We start from the raw sequence: 18,319 nt of genomic DNA, 5'->3' as shown, positions 1-18,319 counted from the left end.
AGCTTCCTCACTCAGCTCCTTCAGATTAGCCAGCAAACACCTTGTGGAACTGCGCATCAGCTGAGCTCAATATAGGAGCTACTTCTCCTATAAAACGTTGTTAAAAGGTTAATATAGGATGTTCTGATGAATTCCCGAAGGCAGCATTTCAGAAAGAGCAGGAGTTTATAAAGGGACAGAGGCCCAATGTCAATTTAATTTAATTTACAAAGACACATTTCTTTTAAGTCATATTTTATGTATATGAAGCATTTTTATGTATATAAAGCAACAACTGAAGATAACATGGTTACTTGATTAAATTTGATTGCACAATGTGCCTAGAAAACACAAAATACTGCCCCTTGAAAAACTATGTCATCTATTGTGATCAATTTTAGTTTAAACTGGTGTAAATCTCTGGGAAATCACAAATGCAGCACAAGTATGAGAGTTTTATCAGGATAACTTTGTACAAAGTAGAACTGAACAATAATGTGTAATTGTTTATTTACTGCTAAAAACAAAAGGAGACAAAATGTTTAGATCCTAAATATCATATTATTCTCTGACCTCTTTAGGAAGCTGAATCTTGGAGAACACAATTTTATGTTCCGCGCCAAGATTCAACTCTTTAGGCAGACGAACGCTCACCAAACTGTCTGGCATGATCGTACCTGGCGTCACCTGGAGTAGATCACAGCCAGACATAGAAAGATTGAAGAAGATCCAGAAAAAAAAAAACATAGTTCAAAATTCTCTGCTCATGTATCTTTGATCAGAATAAGCATAATATTAAGAATAATAAAATAAAATTAAGTGTTACCTCAGGGTCATTGGCAGAAATGGTAAGACCGTTGAAAGGAATAGTGGGCTTTTGTATGAAAGCCAAAATGTTTGTCATTTTGAGTGTCCCTGCAGTCACCTCTCTTTCCTCCAGAGCTTGCTCTATGGTTTTAAGTGTTCTTGTGGAAAGACAAGAGAACACATAGCGTAAAACACTCGGTTCTCAAAGACAATATTAAAATATCGGTGTAAGCTGAAATATATAAAAATATTTACTCGACAGTTTCATTGTGGCGAGTTTGATTCTTCAAAATGTTGAATAAATTTTCAATGCAACATTGGACATTTTGTTCAGAAAGGCTGCCTACAGAGTAAAATGATACATGTTATTACATATAGTGCTACAGAACGTGATCAGTGCAACTTTCTGTTGAGAAAAACAAAAGGTTACAACAAAACAAGTCAGAGAGGACATCCATTCATCATCAAACTCACTAAGGCTTTTTGGGAACATTAAACTTTCTCATAGCTTTACATTGCAGGACTTTTCAACAGAGTTAGCACACATACAGTAGCACAATCTACACTGAAATGACTCACTTGGAGAAGCTTCACATCTCCCAACATTCCTGCACAATGACAGTAGGGTAATACAAGTTGTGACTGCAGAAAAAATACAACAAAAACAGACATAAAAATAACACAAATGCATAGAAAACAAATTGCTCACTAGAATACTATTAATAGAATATAAGTTCCTGTTCAGGCTTGACACAATATGAAAAATAAAGACGTGCTATGTTAAAACAGTTCAATATTACATAAAAGTAGAACACTAAAGTTGCTCCTCTAGCTCACTATCAGTCCCAGCAATAGCACATATTGGTTTTCAGCAACATAAATGAAGGTGGTGCTTTGTTCAGTTAATGTTTAGTATCTGCATTTTTTTAACAGTGGGCTTGAAAATATGGGACATTAATCAATATCAAGTTTATTTGTACAGCACATTTTAGCAACAGGGCAGTTCAAAGTGCCTTACGTCATGAAAGACAAAAATAAAGTCATAAAAACACCATACAGTCAAAAATTGAGAAACCAGCAACAAACATTCTGATGAATGTCTGTCATCAAACATCCATGTTTTGATTTTCATCATCAGAATCATCAAGTTGCATCAAATAAATTGGTCAATGTTTCATTTATTATGGTTCAAAAGTCACTAAATAGCTGGTTTTCTAGTTTAGACTTAAAGGCACTTAGTGCTTTGGAGTTTTCTGGAAGTTTGTTCCAGATTTGTGGTACATAGAAGCTGAATGCTGCTTCTCCATGTTTGGCTTTGGATCTGGGGATGCAGAGCAGAATCACAACCAGAAGATCTTAGTGGTTTCTTTGGACATACCTCCTGTAATTTCTATGTTTGGATTGCATAGTCCATTTTCTAATCCAGGTATTTTACAAATGTTCGATTCTTCACCGAGTGAAAGCTTGGGCAGGAAGATCATCCACCACAGGCCCCAGCACTTTATCCTGTAAAATAGACAGTTATATAGAAATAGCCTCTGTATATTTTTTTTGATTAGTCATTAGGGGAAGCATGTTAAACTGCCTTACTTGCCAACAGAATAACATGATACAAGAAAAAAACAACAACTGAAGAATGTGTGCAGAGCTATACAGATATTTTATAACAGGATTGCACTAAGATAAAGTCTGCCATATGCTTATAAGAACAAAATTGTCCAACAAAGGTTTACCCTTTTATATCATTTATAGTCCTTGGTTAGATAATACTATTTAAAATAGACACTACAGTGTTTTCATTGATATTAGTTTCTGACTAATAACATACACAAATATCGCACCATTTAATATTAATATTGTATATGTAATTTCCGTTAACACTGTGTGAATGAATCCTCAGCAACCCTACTATTTATGTATGCTGCAAATAAGATGAACTAGTTTTACAAACCAAACAAGAACAAGCAGGAAAACTAACACGTCTCGTGCTTGAAAGAGAAACCCATGTATATGCATACACTGGCGATGGTGAAAGTTTGGACACAGTGCTGTCACATGAAGTGTTGCGCCAAGGAGATGAAAAGAACAAGGGTTGGAGCAGAGGTTGTGCTAGACTTTTTAGGCCATAATTTTGACTGTCGGTGTCAAAAAAATGTTTTTCATCTATTTTTACCTGTCAATTCTTTAAATAATAATGTTGGACATCCAACGATGAAGTACTGAAACTGAATATAAGGGCTATTATCACTAGTCATTCAACCATACACTGTGTTGACTCTGGTCTGCTTCCATTTATTTATTTATTTTTTTAAGATCAACGTATTATTTACAGTGCCCTCAACTGGTCAGCTAACTTAATCAGGCAGTTACTAATGTCACAATTTTCACTTTCAAGCAGCCAGCATGCTGAAATGAGTGAAGCACATGCATTGCGTAGTGTGAGATTAGATTCTATTAAGTCATTGTTGCAATACTTGATTCACTTTTGTATTATTTTGCAGTTGTGCATACATGTCCTGCTAAGTGGATTTTAGAAGGACCCGATTCTATGACAGAAAGAGGAAACAGAATAATAGGAAAACTAGAACAGCTTGAAGAACAGGATGTGAAGGACAAGCAGAGTAAAAGGCAGAAAAAGTACAAACCTACTAAGCAAATTAACTACAAAACATAAGGAAAAGAACAATTCCGATCTAAAAAACTAAATTTAGAAAGAACAGAACACAAGAATAGATAAAGAAACTAACACAAATGAATAGAAATGAATATGAGACATTGATTAGAATATGGCAAAAATGTAAATAAATACAAATAAGAGGTTGGTGAAACTAAACTCAAACAGTATATGTGAGTTGTGGTGCTCATGTGGAAGATTTTTTTTATTAGGTGCAAAAAGTCTGGTAGTAAGTTTCACATAGGTCACCATAGAATTAATGCTGCATCTGCTACAGAGTTAAATGCATAGCAAGCTCATGTGGAAGCAATATTTTTGCTTCCTTTGTAATGAAGTGCCAATATACAGTAGTGTGGTGCAGGATTAATGCTTTACAGATCTAACCAAGAAATAAAAATGGACTGAACAACGCAGAAGTGAAAAAGAGAAGAGAAAAATAAATAGCAAAATATACATTTTGACTAGTTGAATCATGCTTTTAAATCTGGTTTTAACAATGTTGCCAAGGAAATGAAGGCATTTTGACAAAAGTCAGACGGGGTATGAGGGCCACACTAAGAAAAAAAAAATAAATATAAGAATTTTGTCACATTAATACAATAATAAAGCTATTAAATTCTACGAATAAAGCAGTTTGACAGAAAGTCCAAATAACACAAGAAAAAACTCATGATGAGAAAAAAGTTGTGATAATGTGAGAATAAACAACTTTGAGAATAAATTTGTAATAATAGGACTAAAAAGTCCTAATATTAGAAAAAACTCATAACATGACGAGAATAAAGTCGTATATCAGTAGAAGGAAGCAGTAATTTTATGATAACTCCTACACAAGAAATAATACATTAAAATGAGAATTTTTGAGCATCTTGCGAAGTTATACTTTGGTATCAGTTTTACAAATATTTGATCTTTTAACATATCAGCATCAAATTATTATCAGTAGCAGGACTTTGTGAAAATAACTATTTTAAAGGAAAAATCACAAACCTGATGATTTTATAACTCCATCAAAGCTTTGCTCTCATTGAAACAACTTTTTTCTAGTAATTTTCCAACTTTCTTCTGGTAACATTGTGTCTTTGTTCTGCTTTTATTGTTAATGTATTGTCATAATTTCAAAAAAAGATATCTTAGTCAGGCCCTTAGATAGCCTGTAGTATGTCATACAGGATCATGTGTGAAGAGTGTCGCTTGTTTTTGTCACTTTGTTTTGCAAACCTTCATCTGATCGAACTGACACAAAGGCTGGTATATTTATATGATGCCCTGCACTTGGCTGGAAATACATAACCAATAATCTTGTCTCTGCTTTGTTAAGTAAGCAATAGTTTTACTCAAATCTTTTATTGACATCAAACAGATGAAATATTGTTGTACATATAAAGTATCATAACCTACCTTTGCATGTTGCCAAGTTCTTGTAGCGAGTTTGTCTGGGAAAAGAACAGATGATGTGACAGAAACCTCCAGGTGCCTACTGAGCTTCGAAAGCTGAAGCTGACAGAACGGTTGTGTGACAGCAGGAGGAAAAAAATAATGAGGAAAGTCTGAGTTTGAAAGCTTTATTTACATAGTGTATGAGAAAAAAGAGGAAGTGCTCAGATAACCATTTGCCTTTGATTTTCATGGAGTCGTGAAACCTGCCCATCTTCAAATGAATGAAACTGTAGAGACAGCTCAAACTTTGTTCACAATGTCAAAAAAGCAATACACAAACAGACATGCTTAGTCTGGTTTGAAAGAGTGATAGTGTTAGAATGACATTTAGGGCAGCTGAACCAGACAATCATCACTTGGAAGTTGTCATATTATGTCATATTATATTACCGAATTAACAGGATTTTATGTACTGATATAAAAAATCTTCAGACTGTGATTGATTTTCCCATTAGCTAAACTTAAAATTATGAAAAGCCACTTGACCTGTTTTATAAATTAAACTGGTCTGATTGGAGCAGATTTCTTTAGCCAGTTTTTTGAATGATGTTTGTGCACCCAGCTGTATATTACAGCCTAGTGAGAGCCTTGCAGTGTCAGTGTGTTTCATGCTTTATCCATCAGCTGATTGACTAGCAGAACATACAGGTGGACTTTCTGCCTAAGGGTCAACACACCTTCAGCACTAAAGGTCAGAGCAGAAACTTTATCAAGAAGAAAAGTGAACAAAGGACATTTTGAGCTTTACATCATGTTATAATGTTACTCCCTCATCAAGAACAGATGTGCAGTGTTGCTTTGATTCTTTCATGCATGTTTTAGAAATCTGTTAATCTCCCATGGCAACCATTCAGCTGTGCAAAACATCTGGGTGGATCTAGCCCCCTATTCAGCTCCTTCAGACTAGCCAGCAGAAATTAACAAACACCTGGTGGGACTGCACATCAGCTGAGCTCATCATAGGAGCTACTTGCCAGTGAAACGCTGGTAAAAACTTTAAGTGGTTAATAGAAGAGCCATGTTGTGATGACTTCATGAAGGCAGAGTTTCAGAAAGAGAAGACGTTTCTTAAAGAGACAGAGGCCCAATTTTAAGGTGCTAAATTACAAAGTAAAATTTTTATTGAAGTCTTATTTGATATAAACAGCATTTTATAACAACTGAGTTTAACATAGTTACTTGGTTGTTCCAGAAAATGATTCTATGTGACAGGAAAATACATAATACTGACAGGGTGATAGATTTTGCATTTTCAACTTTCAAAAGCTCAACAGATGTGCTGCCACTTCTTATTAGCAGAGATCTTTCTACAGGCCTGTTAACAGCATGATTTGTAATCGTATGCCCCAAAAAATGAGCTTATGTTTAAGTTGGGCATTTACACATTATTAGTTGGCTCGTGTCATGATGAGTCAAATAACTTTCCCTGACAACAACAGCAGATTCATTTTGACCTCTGGGATGAGATTGTACTGCTTATACAATGTTTATGATTTCTCACCCAAAGATGGAATGTGGTGGCGATGAATGATTCATGCAGAGCACATAATTTAGATGATCACTGGAAGTATAAGTTTGTGTGTGGCATTCTAACTTAAAATAAGCTTAAAGTACAGGAAGAGTCTGAAGAAAAGTCGTGTTGTGAGAAAATTGTTATAAAAAATGACGATGTACACATGGACGTGTTGAGATCCCAGAATTAAAGACATAACAAATTTCTAATATGTTCTTTACCATCAAGTCTCATTTAACCCGGTTAACGTCTGTTTCAGTTCTAGTCAGGTTTTGAGTGTTTTAGGTGATTATTTTTGCTATCATACAAATCTATCTATATTGTTGCACTTTATATTTATTTTTTTTTTTGTGGAATCTTTGAACCTCTGGAAAAAGTAATGACGTGAAAAGATACACTAATATCCACGCATGAAGGTTATTGGAAAAAAAAAAAAACAATAAATAGAATGCACATCATAATGTTATGTGAAGTGTAACTCTGAGAGAAAGTTGACCAGAGCTGCACCGTTTCTCGCTAAAATGACGGGATATAAAAGACTCCCAAAGGATGGAAAAACCACGAGTATTTAAACCAAAAGCTTGGAGAATTCTTTCAAAGTAAGCTTAAAAAAACTACAGCATTACTGAATTTTACATTGAATAAAATAAGATAGGGCTATCAATAGTGCCTGTTTTCTTAAATATATATATAGATATTTATAACAACAACAACAACAACAACAACAAAAAACAACTAAAAGACGTAAAATGGCAGGGATGTGTAAATCCTCCCAGCACTTTAAATTGAGATATTAGAGCTTTTTGTTTCAGAACTCGACTTCCCAGTTTCCAGTTCAGCTTCTTTGGACTTTTTCCAAGATAACACAAAGTAAATGGAAACGGAGAAACCTGTGAAATAAAACAAGGACATTACATTTATACTGTATAGAAAGCAATAACAGGAATTTATAAATGACACAAAGAGACTAATAATACAGCATGCAGTTTTAAATAATGCTTTAATCTCTTCAAACCTTGCAAAGAGTTCAGTATGCAGAAGCTGTAGAGGCCAGGAGTGTCGAGGTGACCGAACGAAAAGAAGATCAGGCCCCAAGTCAGTCCCAGCAGGACCATCAGTGTCAGCAGGGTGCAAATTTCCTGCTTGGCTTCATGATGCCGCCTCTGTCCGTGCGAATTCCCAAGACATGAACAAACACACACTGCAGGTTATATTCAATAAATATGCTGACATACAACTGTGGTGAGAGTTCAACTCAATCAAAAAGTCACAAGAAATTTACTAAAACAAACAGGTCAGACTGAAACCCATTTATGATTACCGTATTTTCTGATCTATAAGTTCCATCAGTCAAAAAATGAAGAAAAGAAAACACACATAGCTCGAACTGGACTGTAAATTGAACTTATTTAGAAATTGTCCAAAGGGATGGATAACTTTGTCCATGTCATCTCCCTTCAGTGCTCTGTCTGGGGTTTCTCCCATTGATTTTTCTGGTTGAATTTCATCCTGGCCAATTAGCAAACAGAACAAGTTGTGAACAATGACGTAAATTTTCTAGGCTGTTTTAGAATTGCTGTCTGCCTGTAGTTTCAGCAATGGCAGCAGAGGAAGTGAAGGAAGCCAGTCAGTCCATGTTGGTCACACTCCAAATATTGAGCGATTTCAGTCGGAACAAGAGGAATGTTCAAGACATTTTATTAGGCAGAGAAATCATTCAGCTCTGCACTTCATTCTTTTCAGTGGGGGATGGTTGTTAACAGTGTACGTATTTTCCAGTAAGCTTCATAGTGTGGCTTCCTTCATGGTTGAGCTGGTGCATTGCATACTTCACGTGCAACCGTTAGTGACTGGGTAAAATCAGATTCAATCAATTCAAACTTAAACAGAGTCCACGCTTCCAGAAAGCAATCGTTTTCAACAGCTGAGGGTCCAGATACTCTGTACGAATCAAAGTATAGAACGAGGGGCTGGTGTTTACCAAGCTAGTTATGTTCAGTTACCTGCTTGGAATCCTGCTGGCAGTTTCTGACACTCTGATGTCTGAGCTCTGATAGAGAAGCGGTTGAGTTGTAGTAAGCGGTAACACCAAAAAGGCCCAAACTGCAAAGTTATTCATATTCATCTCCATGACAACTATGGAAATGTAACTGGACCATTGCTGAGCCTCTCCAGGTGAGCAGCAGAACCCATCTGTGAACTCGTTTTTCCAACTTTAGCCCGAGGTTATCTTCTTTGACGCTACAGTCGGTATGCTAACTCCTTAGTACATGTAAGTCGGTAAGATTTAACACATCAGACAAAAGAATGTGGCCTGAACAGGAAAAAAAAATGTTGCAGAATCAGCAATGCTATGAAAAAAAACATGACTTATAGTTCAGGAAATACAGTAATTACTTTAAGTCACATCACTAATATTCATGTTCGATACAACAGATTTCAGTGCTATCTAAATGGAAACCAACATCAAACAATTATATTTGGGCAATTAATAAAATTAAAAGCAAAGAGAAACTGGTTGGTGTTTTAGAAAAAAAACAACACACACAAAAAAAACTGATGACACAAAAAGTTGGACATACAGTATTAAGGACTTTGTGTGAGAACACAGAAGTTACAAATGCAAATCAAGACCTATGGTACCAGGAACTCATTCTAAAACTGGCACAGGAGGCTTTGAATAAAAAAGTAGAACAGGAAAAAAGGAAGAGAGAGGGAAAAACCTTCCGGTTATAGGAAAGCTCTCGATAACATCACTGGGTTAGGGGTATCTCAGACATCATCATGGATCCCCCATGATGGCTACAATTTTACTGGACAGCAAAGATGAGCCACCCTGAACCCAAACTCAGTGGAACTTGAATTGCTTGGTAGGATCATGGTTAGGTTGTAACTTTTAAGATGTGGAGGACATGGCTCAGTGAATTATCAGTGAATTTGGTTTAACAATGACATCAAATCTCCCTAAACTAACTTCTGTTAGATCAAACAATATGACATTATTTATAGTACATTTATAAATTAAACAAAGGAATGCAAACAACAATCAACAACCCCACAGCAAAATGTTATAGTAATGCTAAGTAATAAAATGATAAAAATTAGATAAATAGGATAAAATGGTCATAAAATGTCAAACTAGGGAAACCTCATCATAATCATATATGTATTTTAAAAAATGAATGTGATAAACGTATAACGCTAATGCATAAATTTTGTGAAAGAAAGAGCTAAAGGTCAAGCTAAAGCTAGCTAAACAAGGAATGTTAAACTTAGCTGGTGGATGATGACATTGTGCTATGAGGTCTTCAACTTTCTGTGACAGACTGACGACCTGTCCAGGGTGACCCCGCCTCTCGCCCAGAACGTTAGCTGGAGATAGACACCAGCACCCCTTCCGACTCCACTGAGGGACAAGGGTGTACAGAAAATGGATGGGTGAATGGTCTTCAACTTTCTAGAGTCAACAAAGTTTATGTGGCCTTGAGAATAGAGCACATAGAGCTCTGTGGACTGAAGTTTTATGAGTGAGAAGATGCATACAAGCTTTATGTCACCAAGTGGAATATGTAAAGCATTTAATTTATTGTTGCAAAACACAGCTACTGGAGCGCAGCTTAGTGGAGACATGCTCTACGGAATGATGAATCCTACAACCCTGTCTGGAAATACAGTGTTTGAGTTTGGGTGTGGCAGTTGCCCGGAGAACGGCACATGACTGTCTTCACTGTGTAAAGTTCAGCAGAGCAGGGATTGGTTCCAGGCTGTTCCTCAGGAGCTTAAAGGGAGTGAAAGAATGCTTCAGCATCCATCCATCCATCCATCGCAGACTTCAGCAAAATATTTTCATAATCCCAATTTTGTATAACCATTTTGGTTGGTGACCTCTTCCTTTTCCAACAACCTCCTTTACACTCTCTTCAAACATGTGAAAAGCCTCTGTAAGTGTTAAAGCTGTTATAAAAAACATCTTATTTAAACCGTATGGAGTAGGGATCAAAAGTCACTTAAGTTTATATGCCTCTAAAGGCAGACAAAATAATACTTGAGACATTAGTGTTGATAAATGAATAGCAAAGTGAAAGTAGTGATTAAACATAGGATGTTGTTCTTTCTAAATGTTTATGTTTTACAAAATATTTGTACAATTCAGTGATGATTAATTTAAAAGTGCAATAAGTACAAAGAAATTCTGAAACTATTACCTCTTTGTTTAAGTCGCCACCCATGTACCATTTGATTGTCAGTCCAAACATGATCACATTAAAGAGGAACACTACACTGAACAGTCCCAGTGTGGTCACCATCTTTGCTGTGTCATCTGTTATGTAGCATCTAGGCAGAAAGGAAAAAATTCATCATCATATAATGGAAAAACAGGGGAAAGGAATCTATAATGCTCAACAGGGTGATTAACAAAATTCAAGAAATTCAATATTTTGTGGGTGTCTTATTATTTAAGATCATATGGAAGGATTCAAATGCATACACATCCAAAGGTAATTTCAACAACAGTCATTTCTTGCTGTATCTACTTCTGACACATTTTTTTTTACCAAACTAGATGTAAGATGGCTGTACATTTCATTAACAGTTCCTTCTAATTCCCCTTTGAGATGTATCATCAAATTGGCAGCTATAGAACACATAACTCGCCAATGAATTTGGGTGAATACATTGAGGCTGCATTTCAATTGGACTATTTTTTTTTTATAAATTCCAAAATCTGTCCCTATTTTCCACATTGCATAAATCATCCCCATTCTAATTCACCAGTCCCTTTCCCCACAAGGATTAAAGAAATGTGCTCCAGTCCTCCAGGACTGGTATCCTGCTTGCTTTAGATGTTTCTCTAAACACAGCTGACCCAAATGATCCAACTGCATCTGCAGAACCATGTCAGGGTTCTGCAAATAAACTGTCATTTGATTCAGTTGCGTTGAACCAGAGAAAGAACCAAAGCCCCTTCTTCACAGATTCGTCTCCACTTGCGCCTACTGCACAGTCCTTCCCCATTTTTTGGAACCACATCAGGGGAGGTACAAGCCAGACTTTGCAGGTATTGTGCGGTGATTTGATGGCAGCGGATTGGCCCATGGAATCTGTGACGAGACCATGGTATTTGTCGAGATGGCAAGATGTAAACCAACAATTCCATGGTGAGACCTTGAGGTCTAAACTTCTTTAAGAATTGTGGTGGAAGAGTGCATACAGAATCAACTGGATAAGGCAACTCACAACAAAAAAAACATGCAGAGAGATTTAAGAGAAGCTGTTCTCACAAGGGTACATGCAAAAAAGGACATCACTGGAGACAATAGCTCCTATGGTTTCAAGGACTGCCCATGTTCCTGCCATGTTCACGCCCAAATAGTGAGAGACAAATTTCCAATAGAGACACAAGCAACTTGGCAAGAACCAAATCAGACATTTATCAGGTAGAGTGAGATTTGATGGTGGAGAAGGAACTTAAAACATGGAGTTTATCGGCCTTGAGGACTGACTCTGGACACCACTGGATTGAGGGATTAAAAATGGATCTTTTCCTCACATTGCAGTTTCATTCGCGTTAGAGAAGCCCAGGAATGCACGACCGTAGGTGTCTTTACGTATGATCACCATTATTGTCACGATGACTGCCGGAAGACCTAAAACACAAAAACTGATTCTTTAAGTTAAGGCTTCCACCACTTGACCTACAGACTTAGCTGATGCCACTCACCCCATCCCACCACGCTGAGTTTCAGCAGGTATCGCCTCACATAGATGTTGAAGACTTTGACCAAGACAAGGTAGAGGTGGAAGCCCTCCAAGCCCATCCAGGTGAAAGAGGCCAGCAGGGAGTAGTGAAGAAGAAGAGCCACATAGAGACAAAGCTCAGTGGAGGATGACGCTGCTGCCGCCTGGCTGGGGAGGAAGTGAACGTTGAGGAGGATCAAAGAAGCTGCCAGGCTGATGTGGATCTTCTTGGAATCGTCTCCTCTGAGTTTTCTGTCATATACAGAAGACGAGGTCAGATGTAGATGACAACTTGTCAGGATTTGCATATGTCAAAAAAGGAAGTCACATAAAGTGGAGGGAAAAGAAGAATAGATGACAAAATTAAAAAATGGTGATGTAAAACCTAAGTGTTTTGAGAAGGTATCTAAAGACACAAGTCAGGAGAAAAAATGTTGGAGAAATAGATTGATTAAGGACAAAATGCATATGGAAATTATAGTTCTGTATGAATGTGTTTTATTATGGACGAACACCTGGTTGTGATGAAGAGACCAACAGTGATGACCAGAGCAAACAGAGAGATACCACAGCCGATGTAGGTGATGTAGAACAAGATCTCAGCATCTTTGGGGGAGAGGTCTGCAGACACCTGTGGAAAAAAAAATACTCCCATTCTGTTGTTGATCTACACCTATCAATTTTTCAGCAAGATAATTAAAAATGTTAAATCTATGATTATCTTCATAATGTGGACACCCAATTCAATTTAAATCAAGTAACCATGTAATGTTTGTAAAAAAAAAAGAAGAAAAAAAAAAAAGAAACTCATCCTCATAAGTGTTTAACTTAATAGCACAGTCTTTACCAGCATGATTTATGTAGGAAATGACATTTACAAAAACAAGCAAGAGATTTCAAACCATCATTTGTAAAACTGAAGCTATGCCAAAATGGAAGGTGCTGATTGTCTGCATCCCCAAGAGATAAGTATAACGGTGGATATTAGATTTGTGGGTAGTGCTAAGATGGTTTCCACTGCACGTGTTAATCCATGTTAAGGTATAATTTGGTGTTTGGATTCTTTTTATCTATAATCATGGGTTTGAATACAAGTAGCTACATATCTGGGTTACTGAGATATTTCATTAGCTTTGTATGCCTGTTAAATGCTGTCAGTGTAAAAAAAATCTGCATGAGGACATGAATAACACAATTTACTTTTTGACAAAAAAAACAAACACTTGTTTTGTGAATTCTGAAGATGTTAAAATAAATGTTAACTTCATGTAATTTTAAATAATGTTTTTGCATAGGATATATAAAAAATTGTCTTTACATTTTCAAAACTGTTAGCCAAGTTTGTCCTTCAGATTAGACCATGGGTTCCCAAATTCAGCCCTCAAAACCTAGGGTCCTAAACCTTTATGTATGGCCATAACAAGTTTGAATTTGACATCCTTAATATAGGGAATAAAGGCCACTGTTGAGGTAAAATCTGACTATATCAATTAAGTTTTTAGGTCCTAATCTTCTTTGCTGTAGATAGTCACAATGGACGGATGAACAGTCTGGACAAGAGGAGCACACCATGGACAGGTCAACTTGTAATCTTGTGCTCAGTAGTTTTCTTTGTGTTGTACTTTATTTCATTTATGATATGATTTCTTTCTATTTCTTTTATTCTGTATATTTCTTCTAGCGCCAATTTTGTCAGATGGTCTTTTAGAAATCCTATTTACTGCAAAAATATTATGTTTTTTAATACTAGGTTCCCATCGTATAGATGGTGGATAATGTTCTAAGACGTTACTGAAATTGTCAACTGGTAATAACTGACTTTTTTATGATTGAATGACTGGGTGTGAATATCTCTGTCATTTCATCATATTTGTATGTTTGTAGACTTCATTTTAAGTTGTCAATGTCATTTATTGCGACAGTAGGGGTTTGACATCTGAACATATTTTTGCTAAGACAACATAACATAAAAAGCCGATTCTTACCATGAGTACTGCAAAGTATGTGAGATGGTCACAGGAACAAGTGATGTACGGCTGATTATAGCCCCAGAATGTCTCACAGCCATCAGTGCTAAACTTTGTTAAATCTGACAGACAGAGATACCTGTTATTCTATTAAGTCTGTAGCATGTAGACTGTATACTGTAGCATCAGTATATCATAATACAACATTCAATGACGTAAATAATGTCTGCAACAAAAAAGGAATTCTGATTTATGTTACTTCTCATGATGTTTCTTATGTTTAATACTCACTGTTTGTAGTATTTAAGAACACACATGTTGGTTTTTGGGGTTTCTGTGACACAAAAGTACTTATTTACAGTAAAAGTGGCAACGATTTATTTTTATGAAACAAACTATCAAATCTGTCCGATCTCTGAAGTAATTGCCAACATCGACTGAACTTTGTTGATTTGTGGAATTAAGGAAAAAAAGTGTTACCATCAGGCTTGTTGTGAGATATATGCTGATGCTGACTCGATGTTGAAGGCCTGAAAAGTTCTTGCCAGCCACACTCAGGCCAACCAGCAGATCATCATACAGTGAATAATTTGCTTCTGAAGTTTGTCCAAAAGAGCCATTAGATGTAAGTAGATCAGCAGTCTGCAGGGTCAAGTCAAAGAGAACTGTGTTGTTATTTTAACAATGTAGCCAGAAATGACATTGGAAGACGTTAAATCCAGGAAAAATAATTGATAAAGACATCAGTATTGTTATAAATTAATATTTTTTTTGTGGGACTAGTGACATAAAAGTCACACCTGCTGTCAATAATACAACTTAAGTAACCCACATAGAACATTAGTTTTATGAGATGTTAAAAAGTGTTTCCCCTTCATATTTTTTTAAACAAGCATTATGTGCAAAAGTAAGAACCATGTTTAATATTTTTAAAAGAAAATCCTCCGTTTAAAAAATTTCAACACCTAAATAAATGTCATACAAAAAACCCAGCAAATGGTAAAAGCTTGAGCACACTTCCTAATGATCTGAAACTTTGTTCATTTTCATGTCTTCCATCTGTCACAGACATCTCCAATGAAGTAAATACTGTCAGTGTTTTAAGTTTTAGCTATCGTGTACGTCCCCCAATCCCACTCCCCGCAGCACCTTTTTCATTGCTTTACCAACAACGAGCAAAGTTTTTTCCGAGTTTTAGCAGATGTGGCTAGCTGCAGCTAGCTAGCTTCTTCTCTGTTTCTGAGTAACCATCTTGTCTTTGCGCCTCCAGTCAACCGGGTGCTGACAAAACCGTCAGAAAGTATTTATTCTGTTTCATACATCTTGGTGGCCTCGAACTTTGCGCTGAGCTTCAAGTTATGTGTTTATTTTGTGGGAAGATGTCTGTATTTCAGGAAGTTTGTTCGCCGTGGCTGATCGCTTTATTCTTTCTGTGTTGAGGAGGTGAGCTGGTAAGTAACCAGGTATCACAGGACTTGCAGCGGCCAAAGCACCACTGAAGCTACTGTTCTGTTGAATTGTGGCAGTGACAGACTGCCACTGCATATAGAAATGCAGCCAGGATACATTGGAAATACCAAAGCTGGTTCTTAAAACCAACATTGGTCTTAAAAATTAATGCTGGTTGACACTACCACAATCAGTATTGTCAAAGCAGCCTGATTGTGGTTTGAACACAATCAGGCTGCTTGTGTTTAAAGTTTTGCAGGAAAGTTTTGCTTTCCTGCAAAACCTTTGGTTTTGAAAGCTCCAGTAAAGGAGCTTTCTTAACATCATTGTGACAGCTGACCCTACTGTCACACAGACCTGAATGTTTCCTTTGGAGCTGCTGCTGGAGGGTCACAGAAGAGCTCCAGCTAATTGACATCCATATATGGCTGGCAAAACCTCCTCAGAGGGCCGTTCCATTTGTTTGCCAGGGGACGTGGAAATTTGGTTTTCTTTAATTTAATTTGACCATTTCTTTAATGTTTCTTCTATTTGGTAGTTTCAGTCTAATGTTTGTTTAATTTAAAGATTTGGTATTGTATTTGTTTAAGTTTTTGTATGTTTAAATTACCCCTTGTGTGTCAGCAGTGGTCTGATCAGCCACTATTTAAGTTCCCTTCATGTCTTGTTTGTTAGGTCAGTTTTGAGCTTGAGTTCTTTGTGTTACCACCTGAATTGTAGTTTGTTATGTTGACCTCAGTTTTGGGCCCAATTCTTCATTGTTTGATTATTTTTGAACTTTTTTGTAATAAATTAAAATAATTTTTTGAATTCCATTTAGCGTGTGAGAACCCTCACAATCATGTTAAGAAAATCTGCTTAACATGATGTCATAAATATGTCAATATTGAACAGAATAGAAAGTGTAGTCACTTACATTTTTTGGCATCTCAATCGTGGAGAAAACAACTGTATCATTCTTCTGAAGGTTGAACTCTCTCGGTATGCAAATCTTAATTTTAATGTTCGACACAGAGGCATTTACCTTGGCCTATATTGACAACAAAAAATAAAAGGAGAAACATTGCACTGAATTGCATATGATAGCATAATCCAGTCACATTTGTCGACAAGGACAGTTGTTTTGAAAAAAAAAAAACATGTTTTGGAACATTGTTTAGTTTTTGTTTTAGTTTCTTTACTTTTTATTATGTTACAAGAACCTAAGTTGTCCCAGATTCTCCAAGGAGACAACTTCAAAAGACTGAAACAATGCCTGACCAAACATTGAAGGAGTCTCCTGTTGTAATCTATGTTTTAAATATTAATAAAAAATCTCACTATTGTTGAATGTTTTTAATTCTTCTTTGTTACCATACAAACATACATTTATGTTTTCCTTTTTTTTACACTACATTGTTATTTATTTATTTTTTTTTACCTCTGTGTTATTTGCTTGAATTTCAAGACTTTTGAAGTCATCTGTGGATTTATAAAGAAGGACGTTGACACGGTCACTTGATAGGTACGTAGTTTCATTTACGTCAGTTTCTTCTAGGATTTGTTCTAGACTCCCAATATTTCTTGTGGGAAAATGCAAGAAAATAAACGAGTTCAGTTTAGTTTGCAAATAATCCACACAATAAAACAAAATTTCTTATTTTCTGATAAGAATTCAAATATATACCCAACAATGTCTCGGGCATCATGGCCTCCATCCTTCAAGTATGAGGAAAAGACTTCTATAGCTTTTTTGACAAACGCTATTCCTGCAAGATAAATTATACAGTCTTAAAATGTATTTTGTTATTAGACACTCAGTTACGTTATGTCTCTTCAGACATCCCTGACGTGGTTTGAAGTGCTAATTTCATTGTTGTCAGTGGTGACAAACTTGTTCCCAAAGATGTCGGAGGTGTAGTAATATCTGTAGATATAAAACAATTGCGTGTCTAATAATAAAGTATTACAAACTCGGTTACATTATGTNTTGTTCCCAAAGATGTCGGAGGTGTAGTAATATCTGTAGATATAAAACAATTGCGTGTCTAATAATAAAGTATTACAAACTCGGTTACATTATGTCTCTTTAGACATACCTGACGTGGTTTGAAGTGCTAATTTCATTGTTGTCAGTGGTGACAAACTTGTTCCCAAAGATGTCGGAGGTGTAGTAATATCTGTAGATATAAATCAATTGCGTGTCTAATAATAAAGTATTAGAAACTCGGTTACATTATGTCTCTTTAGACATACCTGACGTGGTTTGAAGTGCTACTTCTGTGTTATTCAGAGATGTCGCAGATGTTGTTCCCAAAGATGTCGGAGGTGTAGTAATATCTGTAGATATAAAACAATTGCGTGTCTAATAATAAAGTATTAGAAACTCAGTTACATTATGTCTCTTTAGACATACCTGACGTGGTTTGAAGTGATACTTCTGTGTTATTCAGACATGTCGCGGATGTTGTTCCCAAAGATGTCGGAGGTGTAGTAATATCTGTAGATATAAAACAATTGAATGTCTAATAATAAAGTATTAGAAACTCAGTTACATTATGTCTCTTTAGACATACCTGACGTGGTTTGAAGTGATACTTCTGTGTTATTCAGACATGTCGCGGATGTTGTTCCCAAAGATGTCGGAGGTGTAGTAATATCTGTAGATATAAAACAATTGAATGTCTAATAATAAAGTATTAGAAACTCAGTTACATTATGTCTCTTTAGACATACCTGACGTGGTTTGAAGTGATACTTCTGTGTTATTCA

At 36.1% G+C, this 18,319-nt stretch overlaps 1 protein-coding gene and 2 long non-coding RNA genes across 3 annotated transcripts; all 3 read right to left on the bottom strand.

The window, feature by feature from the left end:
- Positions 1-6,764: 6,764 nt before the first annotated feature.
- Positions 6,765-14,305, bottom strand: LOC103143975 (G-protein coupled receptor 56-like). The gene is made up of 8 exons (XM_016675676.1): positions 14,298-14,305; positions 14,138-14,258; positions 12,668-12,783; positions 12,136-12,404; positions 11,965-12,061; positions 10,619-10,748; positions 7,429-7,576; positions 6,765-7,303 (listed from the first exon to the last, which is right to left on the bottom strand). The coding sequence occupies exons 1-8, from the start codon at positions 14,303-14,305 to the stop codon at positions 7,194-7,196; spliced, it is 999 nt and encodes a 332-aa protein (XP_016531162.1). The 3' UTR covers positions 6,765-7,193.
- An 11-nt stretch (positions 14,306-14,316) lies between these two features.
- LOC107837166 (uncharacterized) lies at positions 14,317-17,306 on the bottom strand. Its single transcript, XR_001663166.1, has 5 exons — positions 17,235-17,306; positions 16,989-17,130; positions 16,485-16,598; positions 14,600-14,761; positions 14,317-14,453 (listed from the first exon to the last, which is right to left on the bottom strand). It is a non-coding gene; the product is annotated as an uncharacterized LOC107837166 (long non-coding RNA).
- A 231-nt stretch (positions 17,307-17,537) lies between these two features.
- Positions 17,538-18,051, bottom strand: LOC107837169 (uncharacterized). Its single transcript, XR_001663170.1, has 4 exons — positions 17,964-18,051; positions 17,804-17,887; positions 17,647-17,727; positions 17,538-17,570 (listed from the first exon to the last, which is right to left on the bottom strand). It is a non-coding gene; the product is annotated as an uncharacterized LOC107837169 (long non-coding RNA).
- Positions 18,052-18,319: the final 268 nt, after the last annotated feature.

The sequence above is a fragment of the Poecilia formosa genome, unplaced genomic scaffold (assembly GCF_000485575.1).
Source record: "Poecilia formosa unplaced genomic scaffold, Poecilia_formosa-5.1.2 Scaffold119, whole genome shotgun sequence".
Lineage (NCBI taxonomy): Eukaryota > Metazoa > Chordata > Actinopteri > Cyprinodontiformes > Poeciliidae > Poecilia > Poecilia formosa.
This window is presented reverse-complemented; position numbering and strand designations above follow the sequence as displayed.